Raw genomic sequence first — 24,785 nt, forward strand, 5'->3', positions numbered from 1 at the left:
TATCAAGATATTCCAAATAATCTAAAGAGAAATGTCAATATTTATAGAAATTAACTCAGATTCTTATTTGTTATTTATAAGAGGAATTATACCAATTGAAAATTTTGAAATATCGTGTAATTTTAAATTGGAATAAAAAATGTATTACCTCCATATATTACTTTTCAATTATTTAGAACTATACGTGGAGTCTGTGCGTTCACGTGATAAAACGTTATCTTTTTTGCGCTAATTTTATTTTGTTATATAAAATATTTGTTAATATTCTTCTGGTGTGTATAAAACATGTGTTATAAATTGTTGAGAATAGTATTTTACAATCAACAACTGTACACAATTAAATATATGGTAATTTTATTTCACGAATAAGATAAGAAAATGGGATAATCACTCCAAATATCATGAACTTGCACTGTTTTCCCAAATATAACATAAACTCTCAAATTTTCCAAATATAGCAGGACGTTACCCCCGTCAGACCAAAAATGTCACCCGTCAATAATTCTGTTACAGTTCGTGACGTGGCAATAATTGGCAGTCAACGTGGCCTAATGATTTTTAAGCTCTAATAGAACAACGACAAGTGGTCCTCTTCACCCAATCGATTTTTCAAAAAACCCATACTTTTTCATTTTCGAAATTTTAGCCCAAAACTTTTTAGAGGAGTGGGCAGGGGCCCGACCCGGTTGAGGGCTCCCCGCCGGCCCTCAACCCCCTAGGCAAGGTGGTCTGAGTCCAGCCACCTCTTCGAAGGGGTAGAGGGCCAATGGGGGAGGTCCAGGCCGAGTCGAGCCCCCTCCCCTTTTCCCTTATTTTCTGATAGAAAAACGGAATAAGAGGAGAAAGGGGGCCCCGACCCGGCTAGGGGCTCCCTCAACACCTCGGGTGAGGTGGCTGTTTCGCCGAAGGGGTCGAGGGCCGGCGGGAACGAGGCCCCCTCCACTCTTCCCTTATTTTTCTACAAAAAAACCGATGAAGAGGGAAGGGAGGCTTCGACCCCACTGGGGGCTCCCCCACCGGCCCTCGACCCCTCGAGCGAGAGGTGGTTGTCTCCCTCGAGGGTTCGAGGACCAGAGGGGGAGCCCCAGGCCGAGTTGGGCCCCCCCTCACCTCTTCCCCCGTTTTTTTCTATTAGAAAATCGAGGAAGAGGGGATGGGGGCCCCGACCCGCCTCGTGCGGCCCTCAACCCCTCGGGCAAGGTAGTTGGACTCGAGCCACCTCGCTAGAGGGGTCGAGGCAGGCGTAGGAGCCCCCAGCCGAGTCGAGGGGCCCTTCCTCTCTTCCCCCGTTTTTCTATCAGAAAATAGGGGAAGAGGGGAGAGGGGTCCCAACCCGACTGGGGGCTCTCCTGCCAGCCCTCAACCCCTCCAGCGAGGTGGCCGGACTCATGCCACCTTGCATGGGGCGTCGAAGACCAGCGGGGAGCCTTCGGATGCATCGGGCCCCTGCGCCCCCCCCCCCCCCCCCCCCCTCGATTTTTTCAAAAAGGTTTTGGGCCAAAATTTCAAAAAAGAAAAAGTATGAGTTTTTTGAAAAATCAACTGGGTGAAGAAGGTCACTTGTCGTTATTCTATTTGAGCTTAAAAATCATTAGGTCACATTGACTGTCGTTTATTGTCACGTCATGAACCGTGACGGAATTATTGACGAGTGACATTTTTGGTCTGACGGGAGTAACGTCCTGCTATATTTGAGAAATTTGAGAATTGATGCTATATTTGGGAAAACAATGTAAGTTCATGATACTTGGTGTGATTGTCCCTAAGAAAAAAATACATAAAATAAGAGAATTCAATATAAGTCTTGAAAAATCCAAAATTGTTAAGATTATGCATAAAAGATAAAATAAAAGTGAAAGCTCCAACTATGGCGGGATGAACTTTTATCTTCAATATTATCAAGATTCATATGATGATATCATGTTTAATGTTAACTAGATGCACAAATTAGAGAATCCAAAAGTTTTACAAAAGTTTATGTGTGAGGAAAAAGTGAAAAAAATGAAGAACGCTCCTTTAAAGTCTAGTTATAGGCATACCAAAATAACTTGCGTACATGTGAAAAGTTGAAAAACTCTAGTGTTAGCAATATTTTTTAGAGCTGGATCGGTCATATTCTATATGTGATACTTTCGCTATTTAAAACGTATCATATTTATTATAATAAAGATAATATATCGTATCTATATTTACAAAAAAGAATATTATCTTATTTACTTTTTAAAAGAAGATACATAGCACATAATATTTATAAAAATATGATCTGTCTAATTTGAAAAGTAAATATAATTTATATGATTTTTTTTATTTAGATCTTTTCACAAAATATTCATAATTTAAAAAATTTATAAATGAGAAAATTCTGACTGGTCCCATAAATCTATGTCTAAAAGTTTTAAAAAAATTAAAATTCTTTTTTTGAAAAAAAATATTATTAAGTAAAAAGTACAAACAGAAAATCTATTTGTAATTCATTAAAATTAAAGAATCATTAGAAAACCTAGAAGTATAATAGAAAAATCAAAAATTTGATAAAATTACATTCGGCAACTAATCGTTCTATGGTCATTTGGCTGAATCCACCGCAACTATACTTTATATAAATATAGATATCAATTTGCATAATTGATTTTTATTAACATGTTTAAATTTGATATGACAGGTCAAGAAGGTGTCACTAATAGCGTGTTGATGACGTCCGACCTAGTATCTCCCCTAAGGGGGATTGGCTCATGTTTTTAGACCAAACACGATAGACTCGTCAGGAAAAGGATAGGAAACTAGCAAAATTGGTATAGCAATGAGGCTCATTCTCTCCTCTACCAATCAAGAGATTATATGCTTAATACCGTAATTTTTTATTAGATATTAGAATTTTGTTTCATTGTATTAGATCAATGGACCTTCTTTATTACCTAGAAAGAGAGAGAAAGAAGGGAAAAAAAAAAAAGGAACTGACTCTTGGACCTGAGCAAATGATGCATAATAAAAACTTGATTCGATACTCATCAGCAGACTTTTCGCTTGGCTTATTTTCACATATCATAAACTGATACAAATAAATCATTCGAACATATCGCTTTGGTTAAAAGAAAGGAGGAAAACGATGATGCACATACAAGCAAAGTTTAAACTGGGAACGAATGCCGACTCTTAGCACAAAATTATTGCTCGAGATCTCTGAGAGATGTTTATTACAGGTCATTCAACTCGGGGACCTCAAAGAAAACCCGAAAATCCCCCTTTTCGTACAGATGTGAGGTGCTGCTACAAACAATTCCTCAGGGAAAATCAAATCCTTTGGAAGAGAAAATCACTATGCATAAAAGTCGAACAGAGAAGAGTATCCATCTTTACAAGCAAATGTCACTCCCTCCCCGCCTTCTCAAGCTTCTCCATTTCTTCTCGGTGCTTCCTCTCTGCCTCCTGGAGTTCTCTTTCGGCATCCTCCTCCTCCTCCATCTCATCGAGATCATCAAATTCCTTGGTAGCTGCCATTGCTTTCAAGACAGGATCCCTCAGCTCCGATATCAATCCACTGCCAACCCTGTACTCCTCTTCATCTCCAACTAGAAATAACTGTTGATCTGGACCAGTTGCCATGGGAATATCAACCGCCAACAACTTCATGTCATACTGCACCAACCATACCGAACTTGAGGTCACTAACAAGACCACGCTGCTAGAAGTTCTTTCACACTTTGCTCAAGAAAACATCAACAGCGCAAATACATCCTTCTCACAAAGTGCTATCAACTACATGGAACCATCTATAAACATTGAGAAGATTTGCCCAAGCTTGTAAGAGAACAATGATTTGGGATTACCATATGTGCTGAAGTTTGGGCAAATACGAAAAAGCAGGAAAAGCTCCGTTAAATCTTTAGTAAGGGCGATGGTCTTTTCCTCGAGTAAAAATTAATGCTGGTGGAAGCTAACCAACACCCAAGGAGTATTTGGCCTTATAAATTTACATGGATGAAATGAGAGGAATGAGACATTGTTCTGAAACAGTACATGAGACCAATGAAGATAGAGGAAAGCAAGTGGAGAAGCAAACCTGGCCCTTTTTCTTTTTGACTTCGACACTGACTAAACCTTTCCTTTCAGAGCCTCGTATAGGGAATATGAGGAAACATCGCTTGCTTCTGAGCCTCGGCTTGAATTTCTTGAACGTAACACCTCCTCCTGACATCACATAGGCTCTTAAGCTTGTTCCTGAGAGTGGGGCCCCCATCACCTCAAGGATCCCAGCATGGGTGTTGAGCATTCTCATGGCTATTCTATATACTCTGTCTGGGTTGATCGTGAATCTCGACCGGATGTAGAGACCCTTAAAAAAAGAGCAAAAAATTCACAAGCTGTACACTCTGCAATTTCAGAAATAATTCTCATTGTGAGCAGGTGCACCCGTCTCCTCCTTCCTTACTGTGGCAAACTTTTTTGTGAATAACTACGTCTTGTCACACATTAGTGTAACAAAATGGAGCGATAGCCACAAAAACAGAGGAACTTTGCCAACTTAATCATATGCAGGCAACCTCGTATATGTTGCATTTTCAGAAAACTTGAGAAGAATTACTCGAGCAAGAATCTAGAACATCTTCACATGAACCTGCCCAGGAGAAAAAAGCCGAACTTGTATAGTAAAACTTTTGCAGGTAGATGGATGCATCTGACGCGATTACTTGGTCAGTTCTATGCGCTAATTACGCTTTTCACTCTAGTAATCGATCTTCTGCTCCAGTATCAACTAAACACTAAGCACTAAACGAGACATAACCCATAAAAAGTTTGCTTGATCACAGTAACGAGCACATTCTACTTCCTATGACAAACAAACTCTACGACATGTTGCCTAACACGTGACATCCCGAGGACCAGTATCAACGTTTTAAAAGAAAGCAAGCTAAGATTACTGTGCTAAGGCAAGAACATCATTTTACATGTAAGATATTACATTGTGATCACAAGTAAACTAGAACGGAAGGTGCTGCAAGCAGAAAGTAGATGGCCAGAAGTCGAGAAAGAACTTACTGCGAAAGCAACAATAGCAGATGAAAGGGCGAGAAACCCGTACTTCGCCATACCCTCCGAGATTCCAACAAAAGTGCTGGCAAGCCCAAACATGATCCTCCACAACAATGCACACACCAAGACCCCACCTGCCCCCACCAGAACGAGGTAATTCCTCCTCAAGAACGATTCAATCTGCAGCCCAATGGCCTCGCGGTACTTGGAGAAAGTGGAAACAACAGAATTCGCCGGCTTCTCGAAGGCCCTCTTGGCGAAATTCTTGTAGTCCGGTGAGCTCTTGTTGGAGAAGTACCTGAGCCCGAGTGGAACATTAGCAGCTCTGGGGAAGTAGGGATTTTGAGACAAACCCACATTGGGAAATGGTGCAAACGAGGCGGGTTTGGTGGGAAATGCTCGATTCAGCTGGAATTTAGTCGGAACCGAAACTGAGGAACTCGAGGACCCAGTGAAAGAAGACGCACGATGATGAGCTGAGGAGAGTGGATCCCGAGCTGAGAAGTTCGCGTAAGAGGATTGAGCTCTAGAGAGAGAGGGCTTTGGGCTGTGAAGGTGAATGAGCTGTAACCTGAGGAGACCATGGACGACTCTTGATGAGGGTTTTGACATCGTCGGAGGAAACACAGATTGCGGTTGGAGACGACGGACTATTGGGATTCAACGGGAGGCGTAGAACCTGAGGGGAAGAAAGTCTGATGGCGATCAAATGAGTCAACAATGAGCAGCAAAGGGAGATCCGGGTGGAGGAGGGGAGGTGGCTGCGGGCACCATCGCCTTCGTCCTGCCCTCTGGAAGGACGAACCAGTCGGGTTGCGACGATTCGCCCGACGGAACAGACTCCTTTAAACGGGTCGAGAAACTCAACTTCGCTCGTTATGCCCGACCCGAATTAGCAGTTGTTGAAACATAATTTAGGCCCAGGCCCATAACTTTTCGTGTATAATAAATTGTAGTATTACCTTGTGGGCCGAGCAACCAGCCTGCGTATGAGCCGTACTTTTGAGGTCCAAATTTGGGGAATACTACGACGGTAGGCACCCGCGACATCAGGCAACATTATTACACATGATGATCGATGCCCGGCTTATGTATTTAACAGCTTTTTAACACTAAATCAGTTCGACATCTTACTAGTCGATTCACAACGGGCACCAGAACCATCCATGGCCAAGGGTCAGGGAGGGGTCATGGTGTTGTGGGTGCATGAGCCAATAGCTTTCTCATGACCCAAATCAGCTTCGTGAATTTCTTGGTTCAACTGTCATTGCATGACCAATTCAAGAACCAACCTCCATCGAATATGGCTTGATGTGGGGCTGAGTCCAATCCATACGCCCAATCGAGCTGGTTCCTTCAGCATTGCCAAACTGCAGGGTAGGACCAAATGTATTATTCAGCTAGTTGAATAAATAGCATCCAATAAAAACACGTGAAAGTGATACATTCAGACTCTTAAGGCTTCCTCCGATGGGGGCGTCTATTCCCTGTCTCTGAGTTGACCCCCACACTGCCACCTAAATACCATATCAGACAGAGACAAACTCCAAAGAAAATTAGAGATACATATTCCATTCGTGTCTTTGATTTTAGTGTCTCTGATCAATACCCACATTCATATTATATTAATTAAATACATATAACTACTATTATATATAATTAATATATATTCTTAATAGTTTTAATTAATTAAAACTAGAGAGAATTTGACAATTTAAGGTGGATTTTAGGTGAAATTTTCTCTTTGATCATAGAAGAAGTAAAGAGAATTTGAGGTGAATTTTATTGAGTATTTATAGGAAATTTTTATAAAATTTTTACAAAAAGAATTACACCAAACGGCCAATTTTCTCATCGTCAATTTAATAAATAAATAAATAATTTAAAGCAGGGGCCAGGGTGCTATCGCGTGAGGTCCGGGCCACCACGCGGCAGCGCACCACTCGTCGGGGGAAATCTCTTTCCTTTGTCGAGAAGTTTCATAGAGACAGCCTAGTAATCCCAGAGACTCTCACTTATAATTTCAATTGGCTATTGGCCATTACACAATTCGATTCCACTCACTTACAACTTTAATTGGACTACTCCCTTACAATTTTAATTAGTTATTACACATTCCAATCCCCCAGATTTTCACTTATAATTTTACTTGGTTATTACACTATACGAGTTAATGAGTAACATTCACTGAACAATTTATCACTTTGAGACATCGAGTTAATGAATTAACATTTACTGAACAATTTATCACTCCCAGACATTCTTATTGGACGAAATATTTGCTCCCAGAGTAGATGTCTTAGGTAGGTAGACGTCTTAGGTAGTAGGTCTAGCCGCAACCGACAGCAGGGGACACGACAAGCATATAAAAAAATTTCCACTGCGCAAATCCAAGTTGATTTTTTGGAACATCATATCAAAATTAACTATGTTCTTGCCATGCAACTTGAAAAAATCCGACATAAGACACCACGCTGAGCATGTTCCAGCCAAACAAAGTTCTAACATTCGGTGATAAAAAGATTGAAAATTGGAAAAAGATGGCACCAAACTATGGAGTTCCATATGAAAGGACCCCAGAAGGATAACATGTACTATCTTCAGGCACTTTGCAAGAACGCTCTTCCAGGTTGACGGTTGGTGAGGGGCCCGTGACATCCGAGAAGCTGCAGAACCCAATACCAGAAGGAAGCATTACTCTTGATCACATGAAACAAGGGTTTACAAGTAGAAACAACTCCAAGTTCGTGTCGGACATAGATAATGGCACAAATTAGACACGGCAAATTAGAACTAGGGCACAGAGGATGACATATTTTAAGATTGTATCAAGAATGCAATTGATCACCTTGGCATTCACACCATCAGGCATAATTCTGTTCTCTGACTTCCACTTGACATAATCAGCACGGCTAAACTTGGTGAATCCCCTGAAAGTGGCAAATACCAACAATTAGATCTTTATGATGCACAATCAAATTGAAAAGGATTCAGCACAAACATGAATGGCTTATAATTGCTCATAGGGTAAAGCATAAACATTGCAAGAGTAAAAATCATACCACTTCCTGCTGACAATGATCTTTTGACGTCCAGGGAACTTGAACTTGGCACGGCGGAGGGCCTCCTGTGCATGGTGGCTGTTGCTGTCCTTGCAACGGACAGAAAGCAGGACCTGACCGATGCTGACCCTAGCACATGTTCCCTGTGGCTTCCCAAAGGCACCTCTCATACCGGTCTGGAGCCTATCAGCCCCGGCACATGAAAGCATCTTGTTGATCCTAAGGACATGGAAAGGATGTACCCTCACTCTCAAATGGAAAGCATCCTTCCCAGCAAACTTGGCCATGTACTTGTTGCATGCAATCCGAGCTGCTTCAAGTGCCTCGCTGGAGACATTCTCCTTCTCCCAACTCACAAGGTGAACGCAGAAGGGGAACTCATCAACACCCTTCTTCTTCATACCAACATCATAGATCCTGATCTTAGGATCAGGGACACCACGGCAATACCGTGATTTTGGGTATGGCTTGTTCTTGATTTGCCGGTAGCACCTAGCTGGTCCTGTAAACATGATAGTAAACAAATGAATATAACTAATGATGGCCCAACCAATATCTCCATTCACAGTCATTAATTATAACATTTCTAGGATTTTTTTTATTTTTATTTTTGGGCTCAAAACATTCCAATGAACGTTAGCTTTAATAAGTTGAGTCAATCCATATGCACAGATATAAGTAAATTAGGAGCCAATAGGGTCTTGGACACGGGAGCTAAAAGTTCAGCGGGTCATTTCATTGAGCTTCAAGCGCAAAGAGATCTAAAGATTTTCCGAACTTACAGCTGACGCTTCGGCTGCATGCCAAAGCCTAAACCAGGTAAATACACAACATTACATATCCTTCCTGGGCTGGAACATGAGACAGCCTAAGGCGAAAATTTCATTTCATTGCACATCACATCATATTTTGAAAATAAAATGCAATTATTAAAATGTGAGTGGTGACCTAATTCGGATGGGTAGATACCATAGTTTATATCACGTTCACAGGCGACACATTACAGGGCTGTAAAATGCAGTATCGTTTTAAAATTCAGCTGTAATTCTGATGCAGTTGACTGGATCTCGCTAGGAGGACGAACAGCGGAAAGCAACAAACTTCTCAAGCAAACAGAGAACTCACGATTCGTTTCAAATGAATAAAATGCTTCCCAGAAGGACGATCAGCGACCCGAAAAAACTCTTAACATTAACGGCATATGTTGAACTCAGACGACATGGATAATCATTATCAATCAGATAGAGAGAGAAAGACACGAGAGAGGCCTACTTCTCCCCATGGCGATGCCGCTTCCTGTTCGGCCGTCCTCGCAAAGCTGCTCCACCTGATATGGACTTAAAAAAACCCTAATTGCGAAGCTTAAATACCTTGGCTCTGAGATGCGGTAAAAGAATTGGGCCCTTCTTATGGGCTTTTGAGTGTAGCGGGTTATAACCTTAGCTTTGGGCCATCATTTGCGCCTATTGACAAATGGCGTTGGGCCTAGCTCTCGCTTCATGGCTTGGCCTCATAGGGACGTCAGCATATGGTTAAAGATTGGCACCGCTACAACCGTCTGATCAGTGATTCAGTGATCTAGCAGGCCTATTGCTATATCAGAGCGGAACAAGCACGTGCATTAGTACACTTTTGTTTCTCTTTAGATCATTCGGTATAAAGCTGTCATTGTTGTCAAGGATTTTCATGACCCAAACTAACATCTACATGCATAGAAAATGCAACGCCGATTCTGATACTTTGATATCTTTTCAACTGCATGGTCATTTCAATTCCAATCAAAAGTAACCGAGTTCATCTTGGGAAACAGGAGCCGAAGTTCTGACTTCACATTATTGGATGGTCTCTTTAAAGCGCAAAGCTTAATTAAGAGTAACGGAAATTATTCAAACTCATCCAACTAAAACAGAGAATCCGTTCCAAAAACCAGAGCCAGAGACAAGCTTATGAGTATCAGCATGGTTCAGACAACGAAACAGAGACTACAAATGGTGCTCGACTCCAAACTTCAAACTGCAGCCCCGCTGGGATAACAATCCATTTCAGATTTTCAGTACCTATGTGCCATCTTCTCCTCCTCCTGGTAATGTTGCACATACCTGCATCAGGACCAGCCAAGGTCGAGATAAATACAGAGACAAATTAATTGCTGAACGGGTTCGAGAACACTGAAAATACTAAAACACTGAGGAAAATGCTGACAAATTTAAAAATGACTAGCTGCTAAAAGAGCAAAAATTACTTCGGCTAAGGGAATTAGATAATTGTAGGGGAGCCATGGAATTTTAGGTAATTTTATGGTAGAGGAAAGCAAATTAACTGCTGTTGTTCATATTAATCAGCAGGGGATATTCAAATAGCCAGCTCTCGCAAAAAAGATCTTGAACTCAGGAGAAATCAAAATCTTTAACCATAAATAGCTCCATGAAAGTTCCATACATACGTATGAAGAACAGATCTAGAATAAAATCAGCACTATGAAAATCAAATCTTTAACCTATCATAAAATATACGTATTCAACCCGAAAGTTCGATCTAAAAGCAAAATCCAGATTTGGTATTCTCACAGACAGTCCTAAGAAAGAAAATCATGTGGGAATCCATGTGTCAACAGCCCCGGTGGCAGGTTGGCAGTGGAACTATTAGCATGCTTCGCACATTCGTGATCCATGGCAAACATTCTTCGCAATTAACTGAACTGACGTAACATCCCTCGATTGAAGAAGGCAAAAGCTTGTGGGCAAAATTATCACCACATTATTAACTACAACTTCCTGTCCATGAAGTCCCAATTCTATGATCGGATTACCCTGTTTTCATCATTCAAGCTCCTCCTAATCATAGTCAGGATTCGTCTACCAACTCAATACCCGGAAACTAATCTTTTAACATCTCAGCATCTGCAGAAGCTAATTTAGACTGCCAGTAGAATACCTCTCATGAAATAAACACGTCATTTGACAGACCTGGAGCTACAATTTCTATCTCCCATAGCATAGGCCTTCTCCAATAAATCAATTCTCATCGATCAACGTTGCAAGATTAGCTTAATCTCTACTCAGCTCCAGCCTCCGCAAATTAGCATCTAACTACCATAACTTGAGGACTACTGCGATATCAAACAATAACGGTAGGGACGATTAAGATTCTGCAACAAAAACCTTAACTACCATCATTCCAAACCTAATTGCGCATAATTACTGCCAAAGGAACCAAGGACGGGGAGCAATGTCGCGTGCAGCAGCTCAAATTCTGCCAAAGTTGGCATCGATGGAAAGAAACTCGAGTAACTATATTTATCAGAGGAAGAGCAGAGATATTACGAGTAGGTGCCGACGAGGGGGGCGAGAAGGAGGGTGGCGCTGATCCAGTTCTCGGAGACCTTGTGGTGGATCTTCGTCGGCAGATCCTTCCACAGTCCGCTCATGATCTTCTGCTGGAACGGCGACAGGGCGTACACCACCGCCTTCATCCTCACTGGCTGCTTCCCCATTCTCTCTTGCCGAAATCGCGAGACAGCCAATCACAATGGAGATTTTTGCCCTAATCGTAGAGAGGACAACCTTCGCTCGCTGCCCCTGCAGACGCCGAGACGGAAATGCCCGAAATCCCTACGGAAAGGAAAAGAAATGCAGGTCCAACCAACCAAAACGACACCGTTTAGGCCTGAAGAGTCCAGAAGCTTTGCGACGACCTTTTTCCCATTGAGTGGGCCTTCCAAGACTCCTTTAGTGGGCCTTAGCTTTTGGGCCAATGGTAGTTATCCATTTGAGCCCAAATATATAAATTGATGAGTTTTCTCTTTTCTATTTGGACAGCCAAAAAAAAAAAATTTTTGAAGCGTCGAGTAGGAGATCAAGAACGGAGAATGAAGGGCATTGGTATTCTCTTCAGGAGAACCGAATCCGGAAACTCTTGATTTGAAGTCAAGTGATTAATGTTTTTAGGATCAATTGTTCGCCAAAAAAAAGAAAAATTGTTTTAGGACCAGTAACGTAATTACAACTTTATTTTTCTTTCAATGTCGATAAGTATAACTCATTATGAATGTTTATGTTTCGTCTAAGTAAAATAGTCGGATACAATTGCTAATTGTAGATGCAGAGAGGACATAATAAGCCAAACACAAAATTTGCAAAGATTGCAACTTGCGAAACACTCCAAAGTCTAAAGCCGAGTGTGTCTTAACTCCTAAGGCACTTCCAATTTCCCTACGATGATATGCAATTAATTCCACGCGGGGTGGCTGAGATTCTCTCACTTCTCACTTTTTTTGTTGGGGCAGTTAGATTTATTGCAGGGCCCCGAGTCATCAGGACACCCACACATTCATCATTAAAGTTAGTAATATGGGACGGATGTGCAATTGATTATCAACAGTAGTGAAAATATAACTCGTTATCGGACTTATGAAAACTGTGTTCGAAAATGAAAACCATAATTAAAGTAATGACGCATTAGATACGTTTATATATAATTATAAAAGTCGAAATAACTCATAGGACGATATCACATGTGATATACAAACCTTTTAGTTAAGAGACTTTTAAAATTCAAACCAATCACTAGGCGACAAATAGCATACTATCATCATTCCACGTTACCTAACAAACTCCTAAATTTATCAATTACAGAAGCCAAAAATTCTTTTATATTTATATATGTAGACATTTATATTATAAAAGGGGAAAATCCAAATGAAAAGGCATCACAAAACATTACCAATTTAGTTTTTTCATTAAAATAGTTTTTACCGGACCAAAACATAAGATTACGTTCCCTTTACAAATGAAGCAAAAAAAAATTAAAAAGAATAAAATAAAATAAAATGGATAATCGTTGATGGAGTAGCAATCACGTATTAGCTCCCCAGTGCCGACGAAGACTCGAATCTACAGACCTTCGTACCTCCACCGACCGTTGAATGCGGGTTGATATTTGCTGTTGCTGCTGAGATTGTTGGGAATTTAACCGAGGTTTTGGCTGAGCTAATGCTTGATTGGTGCCCGCGGTCGCACTCACGGATGTGAAAGACAGCCATTTTCTGTCTGGGTTTGCTGCCCAGTGAGCTGAGCTATCCTTTCCATCTCCCCAAAGTGAGCAAGTCGGCGGATTTATTTATCTATGGCGCTGCGGGTGTGAAATGAAGCGCCTTTCTTGATCCTGTTCATTGATTTTCTTGCTGGGGTTTAGGTTTTCTTGATTTCCAGAGGGGGAGAATGATGGAAGCATCGGGTGAAGGCCGCTCGGATGATCTGCTCACTGTGTCTTCTCCTTCTTCTTCCTCCTCCTCGTCTAGCAGAACATTTGGGGTTCAGTTCCCGGCACTCAACTTCTTTCAGTCCCCATTGTCGGTTATACTCGAATACTCTGGCATTGTCCCACCGACACAGTCCCAGGACCCAGCTCAGCCCCCCCTCATCATTGCAGACCCAGTTCAGACCCAGCTGCCAAATTGCCCGCCCGCCCTCAGTGCTGCCCATGGAGACGGGGAGGTCTCCATTCGGATCATCGGTTCCAGTGAAGGTCCTTAGCTTTCTTTCAGTTGTTTATGGTGTCCTGTGAAATATTAGCTGATTTGCTTTCATTTCTATACCAAATCTTTCTGTTTCATACGACCTTTACTATGCATTTTGACACCTTTGCTTTTTTGCAGTCTATTTTCTCGTAGATTATAGATAATCCTTGGACAGCCAAAGGATCTGTTCTCTTTTTTTTTTTTTCTTTTTTTGTGGCTTCGATTTTATGTCCACCTTGTCGTCTGCTTCAACAATTACTATGTGCATTTTGATAAGCATAGGTTATCATAGGGAAATACAGGACCAGTTGCTTTCCTTTTAGTTTCGTTTCTCGCATATATTTGCCGTAACCAGTGATGTGATTGAACAGTTAATTGAGTTTGACAGAAAGTAATGTTTGGGAAGTAACGAGAGCTTAGTATCACTAAAATCTTTTGCCTGAACTTCTTCTGCACTTTCTTTAACAATCAGTTCATTGTGTATAGTGTTAATTTGTGTTTCAAGGTAATGTTGCTGGTGAGAGCGGGGAGCACAGTGTCTGTGATGGTTTAACTGATATTGCTTCGACCACTGTTGAGAGTGAAGAACTTTTATTAGGGTCTCCATCTTCTCCCTCCACTTCATTGCAAGGGAGTGTAAATTCTGAAGAAGGGGATCTTGGGAGTGGTAATGGAAGCGGAAGGGACTCAGCTTACCAGAGATACGAGTTGCAGCAAGTGGGAAGGTGGATTGAGCAGATTCTTCCTTTCTCATTGCTGTTGCTGGTAGTGTTTATCCGCCAACATTTGCAAGGTACCTGATATGTTCTCCACTAATACTTTTATTTTCATTGTAATTGAAAATCCATGTCGTTAGGTATTAGGCATATGTACTGCTTGAACATTCCATAGTCATGGGAGCTCATGTTTTGGTAGATTAGTGTATGATACAATCTATTTGCTTATGGCGGACAAATTCACCTATTGCTTGGTTTCGTTGAATTTGGTATTCTAGAAGAAACGTTAAGTCAGATGTCTACAACTAGTTTATAGTTATTTGATCCTTAATATTTTTATACAGGTTTCTTCATAACAATATGGGTTGCAGCTGTCATGTTCAAGTCAAATGATATAATCCGAAAGCAGACTGCTTTAAAGGTTCTCCCTTCGATGCTTCTTTGGTATCAATTTTATTCGAGGGGCTTTTCAATTTTGATATTCTGCAACCATTAGTGAAGATGCTCGATGTTATGGTTTCTGCAGGGAGAGAGGAGAAACTCTGTTCTGGTCTTCATTTCTTCAACTTTCGCGCTCTATGTAGTCGGTATTTACTGGTGGTATCACAATGATAACGTTTTATATCCGCTCCTAATGCTTCCTCCAAAGGCACCACCTCCCTTCTGGCATGCTATATTCATCATCATGCTTAATGGTATGTGTTTTACATAGTCGTGTTCATTTAAACAAACAAATATTGCGCATTCATTGTATATGTCTTGAACTTAATTAGTAGTTTAACCAAAAACTAAAACTTAATTAGTTTGAACATGATTAAGTGACGCCAGTTTAACCTAAAAGCTCGTGCTTTTGGATATTCTGCAAGCTATGCATGTAAAGAATGGTATAGCTCTGTCCTCATATGGTGGCAGGGCTCGTCACATACTGAATCAGAAAATGACAGAGCAAAGTAACTGGAACAAACAGGATAAATAAGCCAAAGTGGGGAATTATTGTGGCTTGAAGCTAGAACAAGCTCTGGTTGCTTGATGTTCGTAAAAGGTTAAACCTTGGAACAAGTCCACCGAATTTGTGCAAACTTATTACGACTCTTGCTTGCAGATATAATGGTGAGGCAGGCAGCAATGGCTTTGAAGTGTCTGCTGCTGATGTATTACAAGAATGGAAGGGGTCATAATTTCCGTAGGCAGGTATCAGACTATTTCTACTTCTGTTTGTTCTTTTTTTTGAGGACCTTTTTTTTATCAATTTCAATTTCACAAAAGTTTTTTATTATTACTCATTCAAAAAAAAAAATTCAAATTTTGAGCATCGATTCTGAATGACCTCTTATGAACAACATGAATTCTTCTCTGACTGTTCTGTTACTTAAATTTCTGTGAAGGGTCAAATGCTGACTCTGGTGGAATATGGTCTGCTCTTGTACCGTGCTTTATTGCCAACCCCTGTTTGGTACCGATTCTTCTTGAACAAGGACTATGGGAGCTTATTCTCATCATTAACCACGGGGTTGTATTTGACTTTCAAGCTCACTTCCGTCATTGACAAGGTGGTGTTCTCTTCTTTAATGTGTGTCCCCACTTATGTCAAATTCCAACACCTGAACTAGTTGACGCTGTATTGTTTAATTTACACTGAATTTTTTCTTCAGGTCCGATCCTTCATTGCTGCAATAAAGGCATTGTCACACAAGGAAGTGCATTATGGATCTCATGCTACGAAAGAGCAGGTAAGTATGGTCTATTTAATTTGGTCAATGCGTGTTTAGTTTTGAGAATAAGGGTTCTCTCTTACCATGCACTCCAAGCTCGTTCTAGTGCAATTTACTTCAGTTTTTGCTATAACTTCTTGAGACCGTGTTGCTTTGAGATATAATGTAATCTTTCTGATGTGAGTATCTAAACTTGAATTGGTCCATACTCGTACTTGGGTCGGAAAGGCAACTGACTGATAATGTTGAATGTCAGGTCAATGCAGCCGGAGATCTGTGTGCTATATGTCAGGAGAAGATGCACGTCCCCATTCTTCTACGATGCAAACACATATTTTGTGAGGAATGTGTCTCTGAATGGTCAGTTTGATTGCCTCTTTGCTTCTCATCATATAACCGAATCTAAAATTGCATGGAACTTGTCCTCAAATGTAACATGCTTTCAGGTTCGAGAGAGAAAGGACTTGCCCTCTATGCCGAGCTCTTGTCAAGTCAGCAGATCTGCAGTCGTTCGGGGATGGTTCAACAACCCTATTTTTCCAAGTTTTCTGAAGCTTCTTACCTAAGTTATTCACAGTATATGCTGATATTTCCCCGTTTTCATTTGCAATTCTCCCGGGAAATCGCTATCCATGTGAGAGGCTCAACTTAATAGATTATAATATTAGTTCGCGCAACTGTATAGATCATTGAACCTTCTTCGAGGTTGTAAACCGCAATACTGCACTTTCCTACATGGATTGTATCGACAGTAAGAATGTTCATACTCTTCGAATCCCACCATTTGCAGTGATTAAGATGATACTTTCTTCGCTCTAGCAAAACTGTGAGTACATACACACTTTTTGTTCGGAAAAATTTATATTGTTTTGCAAACGTCTCTTTGAAGTTCAGCCAAAGTGATGTTACAATTCAAGGACAGGAGCTTTGTCGTGGGGCAAGAGGACTATGTGGGGGGAGGATTTACGATTTGGAAAATGTTCCCAGTTGATCCATCGCCATTGTTTGATCCAATGTAGTGTCCACGGGTGATCAGTTGCTGCCCTGATAAAGTCGAACAGACGTGAATGTGTGTTGGGGTGAAAAGCACAGTAGTAACCTCGTCCGGTCCACAATGTCCGCTGCGTCGGTTGCCGAAAATTTCAAATCGGCTATCATCTTCCTGTTCCAAAGTGGAATGTGACTTGATATGAGCTGTCGATAACACACGGGCCAGGCCTTGAAAGAGACTCGGTAAAAGGAACATTCAAGCTCTAAAGATTGGGGTTGTTTATGGACTTACCATTCGGATATTTACATTCCTCCAATGACCTCATAGCTAACATTACCGTCCACTTTCAGTGCTGATGAAATAGTTCCTGAAATCGAGAATAGTTCCGAAGATTTTCTCTACAAGAAGCTCATGGACTAATCGTGTGTCGATCACTCCACTTTAGATGCTTTAACAATGTGAGGAATAAATACATAATTTTCAAATGCATCGCGTGAATCTCGCATAATCTGTATCAATGCACGTGTTTAAATGATCCGATGACTCGATAGATAACTCATTTTCCGAATCATGCACGTAATTGTATCTTAGCAACTTGGGAAAAATGATGGCCCTCTTGCCCTGTAAAAGTGCAAAGCAGACACCAGAAAAGTGCTTCAATTTGGTTGGGAAAGAGTCCCGTGGTCTCTCCACATAATAAGCTTATATATGCTGATAGTGGCCTTTGCTCTTGAAGGTTATGATATCCAAAATTGGGTGGAGACACACCCACTTCACCTTCATCCTTCACCGGACATTTATTATCACTGGAAAAGGAGCACACTGACAAGACAAGAGCAAGCAGAACCCTACCAATATACCACCGATCGAGAGACATTTTCATGTGCCCACTTGCAAAAACATGGAAAAGAGATTGATCACACCCCATAAGGCTGTCGACACCGAATTATAACTAGCTAGCTAATCAACCAGCTGGGAAAAGGCTCGGGAGAGAGGCCGATCACGTGGCTTGCTATGTTCTGATAGACTCTGCCCCAATTTGCCAAGTATATTCTGATAAGTGATGCCCTCTCTAAATAAGAACAAGTCTCGAAATCAGTTTAGGCGAAATCTAACCTCTCCTCTCGGTGGAAAATGCTCTAACTCAAACTCAAAAGAATTCAATCGGAGTTCGAGTAGCACAATCGAACTGCACCTGGCTGGCTGGTGAATAAAGCGAAGGCGGATCAATCATGTTATTGGAAGTGCATGATGGGCAGTAGCACTACACAAAGTCATGCATGTAGTGGCCATTGCAGGGGCACTCTGCGGCGAAATGCTTCAGAAAAAGGAACCAAAAGGAGATTGAATTGTCACACTATTTTATGCCCAAAATGGATTAATCGATCGAAGCCTGTTTAAGTTTCAGATATCATGTTGAACACATCAAATACATATATATATATATATATATATATACACACACACATATATATAGAAGGACGAAATATTTGTAAGTAGCTGATCAACAAAAAGAAATGTTTTGTGTTTTGTAAAATCGAACCTGGATTAACCGATCGAAGTCCGTTGCACTTTTGGATACCAAGTGCTGCGCATCGAAAAAATAGAAGAAAGATATATTTGTAAGTAGCTGATTAACAAAAAGAAATGTCGTGTTTTGTAAAATTTTCACGAAATTTTATAAGTGATTTGGCCTATATTTATCCCAACAACTTGATTTTTCTGGTGGAATTCTAAGTATTAAGACACACCACGCATACTAATGTGTGGCTTCAATATGATTCCACACGTCCCACATGGACAGTGGACGTGAACTCTCTCACTCAACAACTGCCTATAAACGGGATTTTTACTTGCATATTCCAGAGTTATAACAATGAAATGGACTTCTTCCACGCTCAGATAAGAGGATGAGGAGATAATTGACAATTACGAAGAAAGCATTCCCTTCCACATTTGGACTTACTGATGACAATGAGGCGAGCTTCCTTTTCTGCACTCAGACTCAGGTTAAACACAAGGCATACTTTAGTCGTTCTTGAGAATAGACTGGACATGACATGATGTGAGATATGTAATACCATGTAAAATTTTAACTGAGCTTCACAAGCGATTATGACTCATATCTATCTTAGAACTTCGAGTCATAAAATAGTGGACTCTCTTATAAATCTGTGATAATTCTACTCAAGTTTTTCTCGTGAGATTAACTCTCGACATGTTATTGGAATAATTACTGTGATTCTTTCATAGAAATGAATGATCCTAAAAGAGGGGCATTTGGTTGTATTTATGAGTTCAGTACCCAAAAGAAACAAGAAGGCTCAAACTCGAATATTTTCAAAGGCAGACAAAGAACCAATTATTAGGTTGCAAATCTTCTATCCGATAATGTCCAATCCCGGAAATCTTGGAAATATATTAATATACACTACTAATCAATAATATAAATGCTAATATATAATATATAATCCATATCTGGTTACGTATTGAGAAACTAATCCCTGATCATAATTTTCTGTATAAGTACGCGACCAAGATTAAACTTGTGACTGGTAATAAAACACCGATTATCCTCTTGAGATCTAATTTGATCTTCATAGATTTCTCTAAATATTTTCTTATGAAGTTATAAATATTAGAAAAAAGATAACACCATTCATTTGTAAAAAATAATAATGTACGTCATCACCTGCGAAAAATTAACTTTTTAGAGTAAATATTTCTGATAATATATAATAATATCGTGTTGATTCCAGCTTTTTCTTCCCTCGTCCGGGTAGGTAGATATACGTACTTGTTCTTATATATATATATATATATATATATATAAATGCAAACTGGCATAGTTTTCTTTTTCTTCTTAAATAAAAAAATATACTTGGAGTTGGAAGTACTATATTGAGAATTTTTTTTTTAGTGCATTCGGAAATTTATTACTAGAATCTTTTTTAAAATTAAAATAAAGAATAGTACCATCCTGTTGTAGGGAACAGGAAGTTGTCTGGGAATCCCATGTAAGAAAGATATTTATTGTACCCCAGGGGCATATGACAACTCTCAATCGTATATTATCCCTAGCGATTATCAATTTCAACATGGTAAATTGCAATTATATCTATTATTTTATAATGCGGTCTTTTTACTTATTATCCTTGATCATTTGCCCAGTAAATAAATCATTATATTTCGCTTATATTATATCCAGTTAGATAATTTTCCTTGTACTTATTTTTGCTGTGAATATATGAATGATCATTTATACCATTCGAGAAAACAAGAAAACTGTTAATTTTTTTCTACCCATAGGAAAAGATGAATCTATTGATTACGCCCTCCGAACACCAGAACTGTTACAACCATTAGAGCAAGAATAGAAATCAAAACATCGTAATAAAATTAACAAAGAAGAGGGGTTTTAGTAACCCAAACCGCGTGTGGCGGATATTCGGATTAATCCACGCTTGTTCTTCATCTGTTGAACTAATAGCTACATACCACGGGATACTGCAATCAATTTGAGACCTATTGACAACAAACTTCGCCGCGTAAAGGGGATCTTCTTGTATCGGGCCTAGATAAAAGATACAGAAGTTTCCGACCAAGTAGCACCCAGAGATGTAATTTTGCGAGGACATATTGTTCCCACCACAGATGGTGGGACTGTCATCCCCAGGGCCGTACTGCTGCAGGGAGAGCGGGAGAGAGCAGATAAGAGATCGCCTTATATTTCTACATTTCCTTTGCTCTCGTTACAACTTAGTTTCAACATTTTTGTCATAAAATCACGGTAAAATTAGGCTCTCAGAGCCGTAAAATTGACGTAATATCATTGTCTTATCGAGCTGTGGGTTGGGGCGGTTCCATCTTCAACATTGTTCATTGATTTTCATCAATCGCAAACAATTGATTATTTTTTTTTGGGTAGATTAATGGGGAATTGATTAGTTAATATGGAGAATATATCATACTCGACGTGAAATCTTCGTATAACGCACAACTCTGTGGAAATGAAAATTTTCCATGCCGGGTTCTGTAAAAGTTTCCGAACCAAGTAAAACCCGCATCAATCGATTCCAGGAAGCATGTTCCATGGTGCAGAATCTGCAGATGGTGGGACACTACTCCATAGTGCCTTATACATTCACTGCAGTCAGGCACTTTTATTTTCTTTCGGTTTTTCATTCACTATATAATGCCATTTGAAATCGACATTTTTTGTAAAACCACGGGAATGTACTAAATATGCACAAAAGAGCTATAGGTAAGGTAGTATCACATTAATTTTTTACTAATATTAATTATGAAGAGATCATTGTCGTTCACAGATTGATTTACCTTATGGATGGAACGTTCATTTTCTCTGAACAGACGAGAATCCTTTGCTAGGCATGTTGCATCTATGAAATCAACGTTTTATTTATTAAGACGTGCAAACATTTGCCGAAAGTGAAAGCATATGTCAAATTTAAAGCGTAAAGTTCAATAAATAAAACCTTTTTCTTTCTTAGTTCCAACAATTGTGGGAAACTCTGGAAATTTCTTTCCTTTTTCCTCTAGGCACAGTATATATGAGAGAAATTGTGCACCTGCTAGGAGGTTTTCCCTTCCTTTTCCTAAGATCACAAGGTGTCTAGACTAATTCCCGTTTTGTCGCTATGATAGTGATCGGTTAGCTTTTGACCATGAGATGTTTACATTGAATTATTAACCCACTAGTATGCAGGTGAAATTGATCAATATTTTACCAAGCTTACTATCTGTTTTTCCTATCTATTTCCTTGCATATATGCAATAAAATATAGCGGTGAATATTTTCGTATATGCTGCAATTACTTGTTATGCTGTTGAATTGTTATTAATAATACTAAATAATAATAATAATAATTCAGCGGCTGAAAATGTGATTGTACTATAAAATGATTGCATGGTAAAATTTTATGTAAAAGACTTCCAAAAAAAAGGAAAAAGGAAATAACATAGGAAAGAAATTTTTTAAAAAAGAAGAAGAAAGAAAAATCAAAGACCTCATCATCCCTCTCACTTTTTCTTCTTCACGATCAATATATGTTCTCACCCCTATAAATGAATGGAATGCATACACACACACATGCACACACTGTAATAGATTTGTGAAGATCTTTGAGTCACTTTCCTGTCTCTGACTCTCATGATGATAATGACCCTTCACCTCCCGTTCCCCTCCCCCCCGGCCCACACTCTGTATATAAAAATATATGAACTCTTCCCTCATTTCGTGCAAGTCTCTTCTGTACCTTTGTTTTCTTTTCCCTGTCTTTCCTTTATATCATTTCTCTCCAATTCTTTTTTTTTTTTACCCTCCTTTTTCCTTTTTTTTTTTTGGGGGGGGGGGGGGGGGGGTTTTCCCCATTCTATTAGACACCTTTATTGAGGGAGTACACAACACAAGCTTCTGTACCTATCCAGAAAGTCGCTGCAAAATTGATGGAGCTGATCAATCTTTTGGATTGGAGGTAGGAAAATCCTTCCTTAGGGTTTCTGGGCATATGGATAAGCAGTTAAATAATTGCCCTTTTTAATTTATTGCCTGTGCTCTTGTCAGGGTAAAACATTGGTGTGCCGGTTGCTGTTCATTTCATGAATTATTTGTCGAGATCTTGAGCCTATCACCTATGTTGTGGATTTTTTTTTTATTTTTTTAGGCGGCAAGGAATTGGTTCGTATGTTTTCTCTCTGGTAGGCGGAGTTGGATAGAATATGATTTCCAAGGTGAAATTTTTAATTAGTTCAATTGGTTTCTGGAAGACTATAAGAAAGAAATTTGTGTGTTACTGAATCAGCTAATTTCTGACATGACATGATGACTCGGTTGCTGTTATGATTGTCTTAGACATGATTAACGTCTACTAAGTTCACAGCTTAGGATATGAGTTTTATGCTACTTCTGTGGTCGGGAAGTTTGCTATAATCTTTAAATCCTTGTACTTTTGCAGCTTTGCTAATAAATGATAACATAAAATTGGTGTTTGCTTGTTATGTATGTTATGTAGTGGCATACAAGTCGGATGGATACTTACCAGTCTTGTGGCAGTGGTTGCCACTGGTTTATGTGCTTGCTTTTGGCTATCGGTCTAATGATAGTTGGAGGAGATCGACCGGATATACTATGTTTGGAGTCGTCAAGGGAAGAGAGATATGGGGGGAGAGAGCTTCCTTCGGCCCACTCATGGGTGGCAATATTAAGGGGTTGAATTAGCTGCCGACTCATTCACTCAATCACTCAGTAGAGATCTAAAATGACGCGGTGGGTCGTTCTTGCTGTGATCGTCGATTGGCATCCTCTTAAGCGTAAAATTCTACTGCTTGACTGTGTGAATGATGCGGGAGATACTTCTCGCCCCTCCTTTTCTATGCTTGGACTGAAGGGAGCTCCTTTCTCTCGATTTCCCATTTCCTGGTCATGACTGATCTCTTCCTGTGTATAGAGCCACAACATTCCATCGAGATATGCTAGAACGATCTCACAACCCGAGGTATGTTAATCCTATCACACAGAAGGTCAGTGTATGATGCAACCTTCTACTTAATGGTCGGATTGTCCCGTAGATGATTCCTCCTTTCTGGGTGTATGTTGATCAACTATACCGTTGGTGAGTGAGTTAGGTCTATAATGCCAAAATCGAAATCAACCTTGCAATTGGTACACAAGTTGATCTAGGATCATGAGAGCTTATATTTGTGTTAGTTTGCTTCATAAAAGAATTTATTAATTACATTTTGTGCTGTAATTCCCAATTTTTTCTGTTCATTGAATGATCTGTTAGACTGTGTGATAGGCTGATAGCAATGTGGGTGAAAGAAGCCCCTCATTCTTTGGTTGGTTTAAGTCTTTGACCTTTATTTTGGCATTTTTTTTTAATGTTATCATCATCAGCATGGGGTTCTTATATATATATATATGTGTGTGTGCGCGCGCGCGCGTGTGTGTGTAACGTATTTTTTTTTTCCATTTTTCCCTTCCACTGCTGAAAAGAAAAATATCTGCCCGTTTATTTCCAAAAGAACTGTACGTCCCTGGTTCAATTCTGGCGCACTGCTTCAATGCTTTCTCACGAATCTCTCCTTTTTGCTGAACAAAGTCGTGTACTTTGTCTCACGAATCTCTCCTACTTGGCACTTTTGCCCTCCTTAAAATTTACATTGATTATTAGCTCCTCTTCTAACATGAAGTGTCGTCGTTGATCTCACAATGAGGTGTCCAATCGACCCTCGTGATGCAGGTCTAAGGTTCAAGATCCCACCTACTAGATATTGGTCGCACTCCGGTTCTTGATTGATCTATCTGGGGGTTGGATCGGGATCGTGCTAGCACATGGAAAGTACGTCGACATGCGATTATTAGGAGAATTATTTGGTGGGGTATGCTTATTATGTTGGTTAAAGGGTTTAATTCAATTGGTTTGGTGGGAGGGATATTCCTTACCAAACAGGTGAAAGCAAACAAATTCTGTATTGGGCTTTGAAATGAGCTTTTGTGTTTGGTCTCGTCTCGTCTCGTTTCATCTCTTTCTTTATATAATGTAAACCCTAGAGTTTCACCTATCTATTTGTCCCCATTAGGGCTTTTGTGTTGTTGGAACTTGGAACTCACTACTAGGAGTCTGCTTTATAGGTTTTTGGTGGCAAACTATAAAAACCAAAAGTTGAATAACATCCCATTTTATCAGAGAATTATCTTTTGGGATTATTAAATTATGTTGTATAAAATGTTTG

At 39.9% G+C, this 24,785-nt stretch overlaps 4 protein-coding genes and 1 long non-coding RNA gene across 7 annotated transcripts; 2 read left to right on the forward strand and 3 right to left on the reverse strand.

The window, feature by feature from the left end:
• Positions 1-3,127: 3,127 nt before the first annotated feature.
• LOC116195164 lies at positions 3,128-5,856 on the reverse strand. Its single transcript, XM_031524147.1, has 3 exons — positions 5,038-5,856; positions 4,061-4,333; positions 3,128-3,636 (listed from the first exon to the last, which is right to left on the reverse strand). The coding sequence occupies exons 1-3, from the start codon at positions 5,641-5,643 to the stop codon at positions 3,367-3,369; spliced, it is 1,149 nt and encodes a 382-aa protein (XP_031380007.1). The 5' UTR covers positions 5,644-5,856; the 3' UTR covers positions 3,128-3,366.
• A 1,535-nt stretch (positions 5,857-7,391) lies between these two features.
• Positions 7,392-9,505, reverse strand: LOC116195165 (60S ribosomal protein L10-like). The gene is made up of 4 exons (XM_031524149.1): positions 9,366-9,505; positions 8,094-8,595; positions 7,880-7,961; positions 7,392-7,697 (listed from the first exon to the last, which is right to left on the reverse strand). The coding sequence occupies exons 1-4, from the start codon at positions 9,373-9,375 to the stop codon at positions 7,632-7,634; spliced, it is 660 nt and encodes a 219-aa protein (XP_031380009.1). The 5' UTR covers positions 9,376-9,505; the 3' UTR covers positions 7,392-7,631.
• Positions 9,506-9,841: 336 nt separating this feature from the next.
• On the reverse strand, positions 9,842-11,724 carry LOC116195166 (cytochrome b-c1 complex subunit 8). Its single transcript, XM_031524150.1, has 2 exons — positions 11,417-11,724; positions 9,842-10,192 (listed from the first exon to the last, which is right to left on the reverse strand). The coding sequence occupies exons 1-2, from the start codon at positions 11,584-11,586 to the stop codon at positions 10,144-10,146; spliced, it is 219 nt and encodes a 72-aa protein (XP_031380010.1). The 5' UTR covers positions 11,587-11,724; the 3' UTR covers positions 9,842-10,143.
• A 1,201-nt stretch (positions 11,725-12,925) lies between these two features.
• On the forward strand, positions 12,926-16,863 carry LOC116197500 (E3 ubiquitin-protein ligase RNFT1-like). Its single transcript, XM_031527665.1, has 10 exons — positions 12,926-13,189; positions 13,287-13,619; positions 14,117-14,404; positions 14,672-14,748; positions 14,854-15,022; positions 15,430-15,518; positions 15,713-15,877; positions 15,980-16,057; positions 16,296-16,399; positions 16,486-16,863. Exons 2-10 carry the CDS (start codon positions 13,313-13,315, stop codon positions 16,589-16,591), a joined length of 1,383 nt encoding a protein of 460 aa, XP_031383525.1. The 5' UTR covers positions 12,926-13,189; positions 13,287-13,312; the 3' UTR covers positions 16,592-16,863.
• A 5,282-nt stretch (positions 16,864-22,145) lies between these two features.
• Positions 22,146-24,740, forward strand: LOC116197272. Of its 3 annotated transcripts, none has more exons than XR_004155013.1 (3): positions 22,146-22,525; positions 22,615-22,781; positions 23,063-24,740. It is a non-coding gene; the product is annotated as an uncharacterized LOC116197272 (long non-coding RNA). The 3 variants fall into 3 exon arrangements; XR_004155014.1 differs by having other exon boundaries at positions 22,149-22,525; positions 22,715-22,781; XR_004155012.1 differs by lacking the exon at positions 22,615-22,781 and having other exon boundaries at positions 22,366-22,525.
• The last annotated feature ends 45 nt before the right edge of the window (positions 24,741-24,785 follow it).

Source organism: Punica granatum, chromosome 2 (assembly GCF_007655135.1).
Source record: "Punica granatum isolate Tunisia-2019 chromosome 2, ASM765513v2, whole genome shotgun sequence".
Lineage (NCBI taxonomy): Eukaryota > Viridiplantae > Streptophyta > Magnoliopsida > Myrtales > Lythraceae > Punica > Punica granatum.

What these genes read in the sequence shown, in the direction of transcription:
- LOC116195166 (XM_031524150.1), bottom strand. Translation starts at nt 11,586, where the DNA reads ATGGGGAAGCAGCCAGTGAGGATGAAGGCGGTGGTGTACGCCCTGTCG. An exon ending in CCCCTCGTCGGCACCTACTC is followed by an intron (nt 10,193 to 11,416) that starts GTAATATCTCTG and finishes GTCCTGATGCAG; the next exon opens with GTATGTGCAACATTACCAGG.
- LOC116195165 (XM_031524149.1), bottom strand. An exon ending in ATCATTGTCAGCAGGAAGTG is followed by an intron (nt 7,962 to 8,093) that starts GTATGATTTTTA and finishes TGCCACTTTCAG; the next exon opens with GGGATTCACCAAGTTTAGCC. An exon ending in CTGATGGTGTGAATGCCAAG is followed by an intron (nt 7,698 to 7,879) that starts GTGATCAATTGC and finishes TGGGTTCTGCAG; the next exon opens with CTTCTCGGATGTCACGGGCC.
- LOC116197500 (XM_031527665.1), top strand. Translation starts at nt 13,313, where the DNA reads ATGATGGAAGCATCGGGTGAAGGCCGCTCGGATGATCTGCTCACTGTG. An exon ending in GATCATCGGTTCCAGTGAAG is followed by an intron (nt 13,620 to 14,116) that starts GTCCTTAGCTTT and finishes TTGTGTTTCAAG; the next exon opens with GTAATGTTGCTGGTGAGAGC. An exon ending in ATTCATCATCATGCTTAATG is followed by an intron (nt 15,023 to 15,429) that starts GTATGTGTTTTA and finishes TCTTGCTTGCAG; the next exon opens with ATATAATGGTGAGGCAGGCA.
- LOC116195164 (XM_031524147.1), bottom strand. Translation starts at nt 5,643, where the DNA reads ATGTCAAAACCCTCATCAAGAGTCGTCCATGGTCTCCTCAGGTTACAG. An exon ending in CTGCTATTGTTGCTTTCGCA is followed by an intron (nt 4,334 to 5,037) that starts GTAAGTTCTTTC and finishes TCTTTTTTTAAG; the next exon opens with GGTCTCTACATCCGGTCGAG. An exon ending in TCAAAAAGAAAAAGGGCCAG is followed by an intron (nt 3,637 to 4,060) that starts GTTTGCTTCTCC and finishes TGGTTGGTGCAG; the next exon opens with TATGACATGAAGTTGTTGGC.